This window comes from Apodemus sylvaticus, chromosome 6 (genome assembly GCF_947179515.1).
Source record: "Apodemus sylvaticus chromosome 6, mApoSyl1.1, whole genome shotgun sequence".
Classification (NCBI taxonomy): domain Eukaryota; kingdom Metazoa; phylum Chordata; class Mammalia; order Rodentia; family Muridae; genus Apodemus; species Apodemus sylvaticus.
This window is the reverse complement of record NC_067477.1, coordinates 19595820-19609360: the sequence shown is the minus strand read 5'-3', so window position 1 is coordinate 19609360 and position 13541 is coordinate 19595820. Positions and strand designations below refer to the sequence as shown.

General features: G+C 44.7%; 1 protein-coding gene across 2 annotated transcripts in view; it reads left to right on the top strand.

Annotated features, from left to right (window-relative positions):
• Positions 1–13541, top strand: part of Unc79 (unc-79 homolog, NALCN channel complex subunit) — a 188028-nt gene that overhangs the window by 56440 nt on the left and 118047 nt on the right. For both annotated transcript variants that reach the window (XM_052185185.1, XM_052185184.1), the window contains exons 9-14: positions 1179–1408; positions 3244–3415; positions 5049–5279; positions 10332–10522; positions 11054–11177; positions 12651–12791. In XM_052185185.1, coding sequence (XP_052041145.1) covers positions 1179–1408; positions 3244–3415; positions 5049–5279; positions 10332–10522; positions 11054–11177; positions 12651–12791 — 1089 coding nt within the window. The remainder of the gene's footprint in view (positions 1–1178; positions 1409–3243; positions 3416–5048; positions 5280–10331; positions 10523–11053; positions 11178–12650; positions 12792–13541) is intronic.

Sequence of the window (13541 nt, the reverse complement as noted above, 5' to 3'; positions counted from 1 at the left end):
CTCAACAGCTTATTTAAGAGATTAGTAAGCACATATTATAAATATTTTAAAGTCTATGGCCATAAACACACAGCTGCAGTCTGTTGGAAAAGCTGCGCCTGTGGAAAGTGTAGAGACTTAAATATCCCCATCTTGTTTGCCCTGAGTCGTGTTAAGAAAATGGGGATTTTTCTAACACTAGCATCCACAGTCAGTAGCCTCCTACCTGAAGAAATGAACTGGTCGTCCCCACTGACAGTTTGCTGCATCGCTGACATGCTGAGGGAGAGTTTGTGTTGCAGCTGTCCTCCTGACTCCCCTGGGGCTTCTGTCAGGAGGCCTCCCCACTCTCCACAAACTCTGAGTTGCTAAAAGCCCAGGGTCTTATTTGTCCTTGAATTGATCCTATCTGTGGAGCTCTCCGGCTTTGTCTGACAACATCAGGATGCTTCCTGCTCCCTCAGAGTTCCTAAGACCACTTCCCACAGAGGCCACCCAACTTCCCTGCCTCTTGTCAGGGCAGCCACGATGACACTATCCCCGCTCCCCACCCCCACCGCCTGAGATGAAAAGGCATCTCCTTCTGCTGCACCTCTGTTCTCCTTCCTTGGCTCTGTCTGTTGATCCCTCTGCTGTGGTTGGTGTTGTGACCAGCTCTGTGACTAGGTCTAGTTGTGCTTTGATGTGTCCTTGTGGTGCTGATTCTATGCTCAGTAAGCCTTTGGAGAGGTGGGAGTGGAGAAGGCCCTGCTACAGAGCCATCAGCCCAGTGTAGCGTAACCTCCGCCTGCCCTTGAATGCCGAGGACAGGTGAACTGCAGGGGAAATCGACTCTGAGCGGCAGATAAACTAATTTTTAAAAGCCTTGTGCTGGAAGTTGAAATGTTTCCCTCCTGACTCTGGGGTGCTGTGGCGTGCGTTCTCTACATCACAGTTCTACGTTTTCAGTCTTAATTTCTATTGAGAAAATCTTAAGCCTTAGATTCAATCAATCCAGCTTCCTAATGCAGTTCCATTGCTTTCTAGACCATAGCTAACCCTATCCACTAGAATCAAACACCTCTGGGTGGCTAGACAACACCTTGCATTTTGGAAACCCGGTCACTTCCCGTGGCCCCTTGAGGTTCTATTGCTGCGGGTGTTTATCCAACTTTGTCTCAGAAGCCAGCTTTAATTGGCTTTGCTTTCTCTGCTTCCAGAACTGCAGCTCCCATGTCAGAAGGGCAGTGGTCACCTGCTTTTCCGCAGGGTGCTGTGGTCGCCACGGAAACAGGCCTGTTCGGTACTGCAAAAGGTGCCACTCGAACCACCACAGTAATGAGGTGGGGGCCACCGCAGAGACTCACCTCTACCAGACCTCTCCACCCCCCATCAACACCCGGGAGTGTGGGGCGGAGGAGCTGGTCTGCGCTGTGGAGGCAGTGATCAGGTAACCATGGCTTCCCCTGTGTGCCTTTGAACTCGACTTGCGCATGCGCCAAGAGAGCAAGCAGATCCACTCCAGTTTCTCCTACTCTTTGTAGTCAAGCCATGATGTTTTAGTAAAATGTAAGACTTCAATAAATAGTTTGATTGGATGATAATCATGTACAAGGCCTTGTGCTAGGTACTTGGGAGACACAAGTGTCCTTCAGTTACCTAAGCCGGGACGAAAGAAAGGAAACCTTTAATTTAGTAGGCTCTGGTGAGCGCAGGGTAGCAGCTGGCAGAGGAAGCTGGTGTTAGGGTGGTGGGGTGTTAGGGTGGTGTAGCCGAGGCTGGAGCATCACAGTATTAGCCAGGAGGAGAATTGCAGAGCCGTATGCATGCTTCCGTGCCTGCCAGTACAGAGGTGCAGGGATCCAGGTAGCAGCAGAGCTGAGGTGAACTTCAAAGCTGAGGGATTCAGATGACCATCTACCAGGAGAAAGCAACGTTTTGCACCCCATCCTCCAGATGTGCTCTTTTCTGATATTATCCAAAGTCACAAGATCATTAAAAATTAAATAATACCTAAATATACAATTTTTAAGGAGACTTTGTCTTTTCTCTTACACCAGTGACAAACCATTATAGAATTATGATGATTTCTAAATAGCACACAGGAAACAAAGATCAAAATGCAGATGTGCAGTTCCGTACATGCCCTAGTTGTTTCCCGTGTATGTTTTATTTCTATGACCACAGACATAATGAATCTGTGGTTCTGCGCTAATATCCAATCTGCTCTTTCCATGTTGTGCTGCGGTTTTATATTTACCGCTTTCGAGTCCATGTGCAAAACTCACAGGAGAGATGGCTCAGTGTGTAAGAGCATGAGGACCTGAGTCTGAATCACAGAACCCATTGTAAAAGACTGGGCATGATCACACAGGCCTGTCATGACATCACTGGGGAACCAGGACAGGCAGGTCCTGACAGTGTGGGGCCTGTAAGCCTAAGCAAGGCGGGCTTCCAGTTCAACAGGATCCTCACTAAACAGAATGGTCAGAGAGCAATGGACGCCCAGCGTCCTTCTCTGGCCTTTGCAGGTTCACACCCAAGTGTATATACCCATATCCCCAACTCACATGTATATACCACACACCATACCACACACACACACACACACACACACACACACACACACACACACACAGAGAGAGAGAGAGAGAGAGAGAGAGAGAGAGAGAGAGAGAGAGAGAGAAAGTGTAATCATTTGTTTTTCTCTGCCATTGTTTATTTATATGGCTTTCATTTTTTTAATATTTTTATAAACCACTTTTTGATATTTTGTGCACAGGGCTCTTCCTATATAGTCTCAGGTGGGTTAGCTGGTTAAAGAGTTTAAATATTTTCACAATGTGTTACCAAATTACTTTTGAAAGCGTGAGTATCCGTTTGCAGTGCTAACAGTGCCACCTGCTTTTGCTGATCCCTCGCTAAGAGTTGTTATTATTACTTTTTACCTGCTACTTGCTCAGCAAGCTTGGAGAGGAGCCACTCCCTTGCTTCCGGAGCCTCGAACACTGATACCCACTCTTCTTCCAACCGGGTGTAAATGACCAGTCCTGCCTTGTGTGGGGTGGCCACATCAGCCTGCTTGGAGGAAGGAGACTCTTGGCTTATCTTTGAGATAGGGGAAATAGTAGGGAAATGAAACCAGGGTTTCTGGGTAAATGACAGGGACTCAGAAGAGGGTCACCACAATGCTCGAGGCTCACAGGGCAATCAATCCTTCCAAGGTCCTGTGGTCCAGGATGCGTCTTGTGTATCGTCTCACCTGTCCTCCTCTTCCTTGGGCAGCTTGTTGAAAGAAGCAGAGTTCCACGCAGAGCAGAGGGAGCACGAGTTGAACCGACGGCGGCAGCTGGGCCTCTCTTCCTCCCACCACTCCCTGGACAACACCGACTTTGATAACAAAGACGACGACAAGCATGATCAGAGGCTGCTTAGTCAGTTCGGAATATGGTTCTTAGTAAGGAAAAGACTCCAGACACTCCCCGCTTTCCTCTTCCTCACCCCTGCACTGTATCTGACAAGGGATCACTCCTGAAAGGAGACAGCAAATAGCGAAGGGATGGTTGGGGGGTGGTTAATACCTTGGGGTAGCAGCTCTCAACTCTGGGTTGTTCGTTATTTTATCCAAGAATGTCTTTCAAAAGTTATAATGTCCATGTTTGTCCCCAGAATCCTGGGCACTTTTCTGTTTTAATTATAAAGAAATTTATTTTTACAACCAATTTTTGGTACACGTATAAGCTTATCACTTACTAAAGATGAAGGAAGCTAATATAACGAGATGGATAAACCTGCTTGTTTTTATGGAAACAATTAAATATTGGCAGAATAAGTGATACTCGAGGATGCAGAACATCTTTAAGGTTTTTCAGGGTGAATCAATATTTTTGATTTTATAATTGTCAGCGCTCCCCCTCCACATAATTTGATTTTAACAACCAAGGCAGCAAGCACTTAACACAGTGCCAAGGCCTGGTCTCCCTGGAGCTCACCTCCCTCCCAAGATGCAATGAGGGCTGCTAGAGCAGGCTGTAAAGTACCAGGTTTAATATGAGGCACAGGAGATTTACATTTTATCATTTATGAACATGAGGAACCTTTTGAATAGTTAGAGGGTCTGTGGTAAACATATATACCTATAGGAGCTATGGTCAGGCTACTGGGGAGGGAGTGGTTACTTGATTTGAGTCGACGCTACTACTCATCCAGTGGAGACCAGCTACTGCACAGACCCAGCTGAGTGAGCCAATTCTGCAGAGACGCAGGCTTTTTCCCCTTGCCTGCTAGAGACAAGGATTATGCGTCTCCATAGTGATCCCTCTCTTCTATGCTTGCACACAGTTTCTTGGAGGAAAAAAAAAAAGACTACCAAATTGGGAATTAATTGTTGGTTCCACATGTCTTGCTTCCAAAGACTTATTATACAGGAACACAGTGACTCCTATTGCTGGAAACTCTTTGAAGGCAGGGACAATGCTTTAATTAATTAACTAATTAATTAATTTTGTAGTTTTTTTGGACCCTGCCAAGTGCTCAATAAACTATTGTTTCAGAACTGGTAAATATTGTTTAAAAATTACTTATAACACAGTGAGATGGCAGGAGCACTTGGGTATCAGAGTTATTACTGATGCAATGTTTTTTACCTGAATCAGATCTTTTGAGAAAGCCAGGCAGTTGTGGCATACACCTTTAATCCTAGCACTTAGGAGGCAAAGGTAGGTGGATTTCTCAGTTCGAGGCCAGCATGGTCTACAGAGTGAGTTCCAGGACAGCCAGGACTACACAGAGAAACCCTGTCTCAAAAAAAAAAAATCTTTTGTCAAACATTTTCTAGTTCAGGTTACATAATGGAGTTACAACAGGAAAGCAGTGTTTATTGGATGCTCCAGGGATGTTACTGTGGCAATCCAGTCATGCCTTTAGAGAGAACCTTAGAAACTGTAGTTCTGGATAGATGGTAACCATTTGTAACACTGCTGGTTTTGACTGCAACATTGGGAGCCCCTCCTTTGTTCCTCTTTAAATACTTTTGTCATAACCTTGTATAAGTGGGTGGAGCCTGAACCAAGTGTGTTCTGCTGCCCCAGGTGAGCCTCTGCACACCCAGCGAGAACACGCCCACGGAGAGCTTGGCCCGGTTGGTAGCAATGGTGTTTCAGTGGTTCCACTCCACGGCGTACATGATGGATGATGAAGTTGGAAGCTTGGTGGAAAAGTTGAAGCCCCAGTTTGTCACCAAGTGGTTGAAGACAGTATGTGATGTCCGATTTGATGTCATGGTCATGTGCCTTCTTCCCAAACCTATGGAATTCGCCAGGGTAAGTGGAGGTCACCTGTCTGGGCCTTGCTGTGGGAGAGGACTGGGGGCAGTGGCACCTTTGACCACCCCTCTCCCTGCGTCAGCAGCCAAAGACCGTTTACTTGGATGTGGTGGCATACACCTGTAAACGCAAACTTTAGGAGTCGGAAGCAGGAGGATTGCTATGAGGTCCATAGTAGTTTAGCCTATACACTGAGTATCAGACCAGTCAGGATTATTATGCAATATGTTTCCTCAACAATGAAAAAATAAAAATCCAAGCAAATAAAACCCAAAGAGGGCTCATCTTTGGTGATGTGCAGTTTCAGCTTTCTTTTGGAATAGGGAAGATTGGTATGATGGACTTATAAGGTGTCTATAGTAACTAAGTATGTGTTCATTCTTAGTGCTGCTCCTTCTTATTAAGAAATTGTTTCCATGTGGTTTGGGGGCCCAGTTCTTTCCTGGCTTGCAGCCAGCGAGGGGTATTTCTGTGATTTCATGTGCACTTCTAGATAATGGCAGAGTGGCGAGGACTCAGACATCACTCTTTACTAAAAGCAATGAATCTTCATGTGGGCTTGTACATGCTCGTGGGTCTCTAAAAGCAAGGTAAAGCCTGGCATCGGTAGGTTCACTTTTTACAGGTCGTCTTTGGGTCAGATCCTTCTTGATAACTGTGCCTAGAGCTGGGTTGTTATAATTGCTTAGTCCCCTGCAAGGGGAAGGACACTAAGATAGAAGCAACTCAAATGTAACTTCACAAGTGCTCAACCACCCATCTTTAAGGTGTCCTGTCTCCAGACCTTGGTAATGGCTTCTTGAAGTCTTCAGTTATACTGCACACCTTTCAAGAGCACCAAGGCTTTGCAGGAGATCACCCTGCGAGAAAACAGACTGCCCACCCCTCAGTCAGGACAGACATCTCACAGGGAGCAGATCACCCCACTTACAGCACTACAGGTCTGTTGGATACACAACCTGTGATCTAATGGAAACTACCTCCCGATTGACTCCCTCCCCCTCTTTTGGAGCGAATTTCTCAACATAGAGAATATTCTGTGTGGGCAGAACAGAGATGATGCCTAACCAGACAACAGTTTGATGGAGACTGCTCCACTATGCAGTTCTCACACCCCTTTCCCTGCGTAATTTTTACGTTTGCCAGTGTTCTGGAAGAGAGGCTCCACCCTCTTTGTCTTCCTGAATACCAAATTTCTTTTTTGCCTTCAACCATTACTTTGGGATGAGTGGCCAGACCTGATTTGTTGGGAATCCCTGTCCACTCTGGCCGCCCTAAATCAGCTTCCCATTGAAGGCTCCAGTGATGGTCGAAGTCCACACTGTGCCATTTAAAATGCCAAACATGGTTCCTAGAACTGTCGGAATCCTTTCTCTGTGTGTTGGAGGACAGATTTCTCTGTGCCTCTCCCCTTGTAGTGGATCAACAGTTGTAGATGCTCAGCTGGGAAGGCCCTGCATTTCTTCATTACAATATCATTTGTGCCTAACTCAGAAAGGTGAGGCTCAGAATCAGGTTTTGGCAGTAATACGTAATATTTACTTTCCCAAAGTATTTTCTAGGTTTTAGTTTTATTTGTAATTTTTTTCTTTCAAAAAAGACACTGAGGTAATTTTCAGTTTAAAACGGGGTTGCTATGAGACATTTGAGGAAAAATCAGAATACAGACCATCGGCAGGAATGGCTGTGACTCCAGGATTCAGACAGAGGCTAAGCAGTTATGGAGATAGGAGGTGGTCTTGTCTTCTTTGGTGCCACCTACTGACTCCTTCATAAAATTGCATCTTTACTTGCTGGGTAGTTTTGAGTTGTTGGAATAGGTAGCATTTTCATGCTTCCTGCTATTTCTCTTAGAGTGGCAGAAGACCAGTCTGATATGATTCTGAGAGATAAAAATTTATGTTGTTAGTAGAACCTCTCCTTTCCCAAAGTGGATTCTACAAGGTAGCCAATAATAGATTAATTAGAAGAGAAGGTTTATTGATGAGAATAACAAAGGATGATGAATTACTCCCAGGACAGTTAGAGATTTAAGGTTTCCATACCAAATTCAACATGACTTTGGCTTTTTGAAGCTAAGAACAAGAAGTGACTTTCTGTACAGTGGGTGGATTCTTCAGAGCGTCTCTGGACACTCTCTGGAGGGGCTAAACAGCTGTGCATTTTCAAGTTCCTCTTCTTTAAGCAGATATAAAAAGTTCAAACACACATTGTGTTTTCTTTTTTAGCCCATGGGCTTTTTTTTTTTTTAAAGCATTTCATGTTAAAACATTTTCTTAGCAATTTGGAATTTGAGTGTTTCCCATATCCCTTTCTTTATAATCTCCTTGAAATTTTACCTATAACAAAGATGCCTGTGTGCAAGATGGTCAGTGTGCAGAGGTGCTTCAATCAGAACTTGGCGATAAGGAGCCCTCAAAGTGGATAGACTGAGCATAGACTGAGCTGGAGGAAACAGAGCAGAGATCCGTGGTTGGACAGATCACAGACCTTGTTTCTGAGGCTAAGGAGCCTGGAGTGGGATTTCTAGACGTTAGTGAAGAGGTTAGCGCCACAGTGACTCTAGTTCCCCACTGGCATCGTGAATGTTGTGGGGTTTTGGTGAGTTACTTGCGGGGCTTGAACTGCTGTGGAAGTCCTTTGAAGCTTAAGCCATTGTGCAAGCCTTGTGGGCAATACTAAAAAAGAAATCACTTGTTCATTGCGTGTGGGGGAGGGATGCGCATGCGCTGGCATGCCCATGGAAGTCCGCGGACAACCCCTTGCAGTCTATTCTCTCTTCTCTTGCCATGCTGGTCTGGGTGATGGAACTCGGGTCATTAGGCGTGGCAGCAGACATCTTTACCTGCTGAGCCATCTCCTTGGCCCAAGACTACCCAATCTTAATAAGAACCTGGGCAACTGAATTTAGGTCTCTGTTGGTGCTAGGCCGGGAGGATGGGGGGTGGGATTTAGACACAGATCTGGATGACTAAGTGGTAAGAGCTGCTGCCATACAAGCATGAATATCTGAGTTCAAATCATTGGAGCCCACAGGAAAAGACACTTTAGCCGTATATGCCACCTGTAATCCCGGTACCGGTTCTGGGCATGGCATACGGGAAGATGTCTGGGGTTCTCTGGCCAACATCCTTGCACTTGGGTCAGTGAGAGACCCCATCTGAGGCATAAGGCAGAGAAGGGTGCCTGACACCCACCTCTGGGATGCACACCACATGGACCTGCACAAACCATACATCCTTTCATACTCACACACTATACACAAAGGAAAAGCTAGAAGCACTAATGACAAAATTGACAAAGTAGCAATTATTTCTTGTGCAAAAGAGTGGGGTTCGGGGGTTGATTCACCCGAAGACATGCTAAGGAGATGGGCAAAATAAGGTTTCCTCAGTCAGATCACACACTTATCCTTCCCAGAGCCCTCTCTTAACACAACTGCTTATTGATCCACTACTAAAAAAAAATAAAAATAAAAAAGATTTCCACACTTTATGTTACAAGGTAAAGACCCAGAAACAATCAACTCTTTATTAATTTTATTCTAGTAGGTAGAAAATAGAATGTAGGCTTGTATTCTTCAAAACCTACATGGGCGGCAAGGCGAACCCATGCCACACACCCATGCCACTGCCTGTTGGGTTATATTTATTCCCTTTCCAAACCTCATGTGTTCTCTCAAGTGTCTGCTCTAGCAAAACATTACAAGCCTTTTTCCAGGAAGTTTCCGGGGGGAAAAATCTATTCTCAACAAAGCGTCCTCCCACATGTCTGCTTCAGCAGAAACATCCTAGCATAAGACAGTTTTCAGAAAAACATCACATGACACAGCTGAGTCTCCAAATAAACCAGAAATTTTCACTTCAATAGACTCCTTGATACCAGGTTTAAATCAACTTAAACTTATGAATTAAAAAACTTTACTAATTAATTTGTTTTTTTTTTAAAAGATCTTTTTTTTTTCTTTCTGGTATTGAGGATTGAACCTAGGACATCATACATGCCAGGCAAGGGCTTGGTCTCTGAATTATACCCCTTGACTCCTCCAAATGCATCCTTTTATATTCATGGATTTAATTATGTTAGAACATCTTTTGGTTTTTAAAATGGCCATGGCAGACTATGAGGAGTAGAGAAAAGTGGTGTTCTGCACCACTATGCTGTCCATAAAGAAAAACCCGCAGCACAGTGTGTGGCATGAGGAAGCATGTCTCTCTGCAGGAGCAACTGCTGCTAACCCAGCTTTAGAAGGAGCAATTTTCACTGTTTTTTATCACAGTAGGACTAGAACTTTGGAATTACAACTCACTCGGGCTCCAGAAATCCACTGCAAAATAGCTCAAATTCAGTCCATGATCAACATCTGTATTTTTCTATAACTGTGCTTTTGTTGTTGTTGTTGTTGTTGTTGTTGTTGTTGTTATGGGACTTAGTGGAAAGTTCTCCACAAAAGAAACACAAATGGCCGGCAAACATGTTTAAAAGTACTTGACATCCTCAGTCCTTATGGAAATGCAGATTCAAACCTCTTTAAGATTTGGTGGTGACGGCACACACCCTTAATTTCAGCACTTGAAGCAGGTGGATCGTTGTGAGTTCAAGGGCAGCCTGGTCCCCAGAGCAAGTTCCAGGACATCCAGAACTGCACAGAGAAACTGTGCCTCTAACCCACAATCCTCTCGATGTGCCCTGCCCCCCATTTCTCACACCAGTCAGAACGGCCATCATCAGGAATACCTGTGACAACAAATGCTGCCATGGGTGTGGGAAAGGGGAGCCCTTGCGTTCTGTGGGTGGGAGTGGAAGTTAATGTAGCCTCTTTGGAATTCTGTCTAGAGGTTTCTCACAAGCTGGAAATAGATTTTCTATATGACCCAGTTGTATCACTACTGGGCATTTCCGGAAAGAACTCAATATCTCCCCACAGAGAACTTCTGTGTTCACGGATGGATCGTAACGGTGACTTTGATTCTCATGAACCTGTGACTCAGTCTCATTGTAGACCTATTCCCTTCTCAGAAGTATGACTTGTTCTTTTGCCCTTGTCAGGTTGGTGGATACTGGGATAAGTCCTGTAGCACAGTGACTCAGTTAAAGGAAGGTCTCAACAGGATCCTCTGCCTCATCCCTTACAATGTCATCAGCCAGTCGGTGTGGGAGTGCATTATGCCTGAATGGCTGGAAGCCATCCGCACAGAAGTCCCTGATAACCAGCTAAAGGAGTTCAGGGAAGTATTAAGGTGGGTAAGTAGTTTAATGAAGTCACTGGTTGTAGTGATGTCTCACACTTCTGGACATGTCCTGCCAGCCCTGCTCAGCCATCTTATATAATCTCCATGTTAACCATCCTGTGGAGCGAGACGAAGTGTCCAGATGAGACACTGCCGGAAACTGAGCTAAGATGGTTCGAATCTATTCAGAAAAGGAGTTATAAATGTATATCCTTCCCTTGGTTTATCTTCAGGTGTGGTTGATGGGGTGTGTGGGGAAAGTGTAACAGGAAATGTCTTTAGAAGCTGGGGTAGCTCCGTCCGTCCGTTAAGTCTCAGATGGGATGAATATTAATGCTATCACAACCACACAGTTGTTTCTATTTAATGGTGGAAATTCTCCTCTTAAAGTACTAAAGCACACAAATGCCTGGTGAGAACACAAGGTAACTAATCCAAAGGCCTTAGCTCTCTGAGGTTATAGTTAGAAATACTTTGGTGTCACCAGCAGCCGTTGGCTTGTGACCATCGGTCACTTACTTTTCTTGCTCTGCTTTCCAGCAAAATGTTTGACATAGAGCTGTGCCCTCTGCCATTTTCAATGGAAGAGATGTTTGGCTTTATCAGCTGCCGGTTCACAGGATATCCCTCCACTGTGCAGGAGCAAGCGCTGCTCTGGCTTCACGTAAGTGAACGATGCCACCATTTGGACCTGTCCTCTAATCACTAATCTTCGGGGACCTAGGAGAAGGGGGAGGAGTTTTTTCAGAGATTCCCAGGCCTTTGTGTTTATCAATGTTTGCTGCAGACTACTGTCACATCCACAGAGATAAATGGTTAGATTTCAGATACATGTAGCAGTAGAGTAGTGAGTAAATATAAATGTATTCGGTAACATCACCAAATTCATAGCGCCTTTGGGCCTTGCACCTGACTAGTGGGATCAGAGAACTCATCTTTACTTGAGAAGAGTGAGAGTCATGGACAGGGGAATGGTTAACGCCATCCCCTCTGCCTGGGGTGACTTTCTCTTGTGTCACCATCAGTGAGCACAAGCCCAGTCTTTTAAAGTCAGCCTCCCAAATGAACTGCCCTCAAGTTTTCTGTAGCTCTCAGTCCCCCAGATCCTCGTGCCCCCCTGTGGCACGTTTTCTTTCTGAATTCTGTCCTTTTAAAAAGATTTTTATTTTATTTTGCTTTTTGTTTTGTTTTGTTCTGTTTTGTGCTGTTGTTGTTTTGGTTTAGTTTTCCTTCTGCTTACAAACCCCTCACGCTCAGGGACCACTCCCTATTTTTAACTTTCCAGCCTTCCCCAGCCTTCTCACCTAGCATTTGGACACACATTTTATTTAGTGAATGCTCAGTTTAAAAAAAAAATGAAATCGAATACCCACCACGAAGTTTAGACAGTTTCATAAAATGAGGGCAAATTTAACATTTAATTATGATTATAGATACCTTTTTTTTAAGTTTGGTTCTTGTGGTGCTGGGGATCGAACTCAGGGCCTTCTGCATTTCTCTGAAGGCAGAGTGAAATGGAAGGTGTCAAAGCACTGGCCTAACCACTCAGGAGAGTGGACAAGAGAGGGTTCAAAACTTACTCCTGATAATTAGCTGCGGAACACTTGCAAATCTTGTGTAAACCACTTGATAAGGACTAGGTTAGAAACGCGTCTTTTCTCAGGCTCACTTCCTTCAAGCCACTGGCAGTGGGAGGAGTGATAGCAGTAATTAAACCCAGTGAAAGCAGTGACTGCAGAAAGCCCTGAGGCAGTCCTCAGAGGAGCAGACAGCTTGTACCAGAGAGCAAGACAACAGGCAGCATTCACTCAGAGCAGGATGGGGCGGGGCCAGGCCTGCAGATGCTGTCAGTCAAGTGAGATGGTGGAAAGGGAAACAGTTCCAGGTGCATGGAGGGAGATGGTGGGAAGAGCACAGCGTAGTGGACAGTGGCGAGGGGAAAATGGACATTTCAAAGGTAACTGATTCCCTGGGTGTGGATAATTGAAGACAGCTGTGCTCATATGTGTACGCGAAATGTCCTTACTTTCACGACATAACCATCATGACATTAGAGAAAATATTAGATTTTGTTTTCTGAGTCTGAAAATGTACTTTTTTGGGCATGTGTGTGTTATGTGCTTTTTTTTCTCCTCAGGTATTATCGGAGTTAGATATCACGGTTCCACTTCAACTCTTGATAAGTATGTTTTCTGACGGTGTTAATTCTGTCAAAGAATTGGCAAATCAAAGAAAATCAAGAGCCAATGAACTGGCAGGGAACCTCGCATCTCGAAGGGTAATTATTGCCATGTCAGCTCTTGTCCTTCTTGTTAAGGCTTGGGAAACCTCTGCCAGCTCTGCTGGCCTTGAAAGAGGTATCATTAGAAATCTCTTTGGAAAGATTGTATCACGTTCTGCTTCATTAATCTTTTAATTACATTAAATAAGAAAACATGTCCTAAAGACAGACTTGATATAGCCTTTAATCAGTAAGTTACTGTTCTCATTTTCGTCTTTTTTAAAAATTTAATTTGCCCTGTCTTACCATTGAGAGAACAAGAGAACAAATCTTTAGCTTATATTCTTCCTCTGGGCACAGGGTGCCCTGGAAACCAGGGATCCTTTTCTAGCTCCTGAGAGAGCCTTCATTTTGAAGGAAAAGTGGGGTGACTTGCTTTTGTTTTTGCTGTCCTGGTCTGGGGAGACATGGTCAACTGGTGGAAACTTTAGTCGATACAGAATCTGTGAATCAGCCGAGGTCTTTTTATTGCATCTTTGTGGGTGAGAGAGTGTAAGATTGGTTGGTGGGCTTTATAACGACATGCCCACGGAGGACCTGAAGGAGTTTCTGTAGGTGGAGGGATTCTCAGACCACCGGCCGTTCCTGAGAGGTACATGATCTCAATGCTCTGCATTGCAGGCCATCTCCAGAACATTCCCACAGCCATTCCACTGACATCTGGAGATCAGAAATCTTAACGAGCTCATGGGATTGTAGTTTGTATTCAGGTTTTTTTTTTGTTTTTGTTTTTGTTTTTTGTTTTTT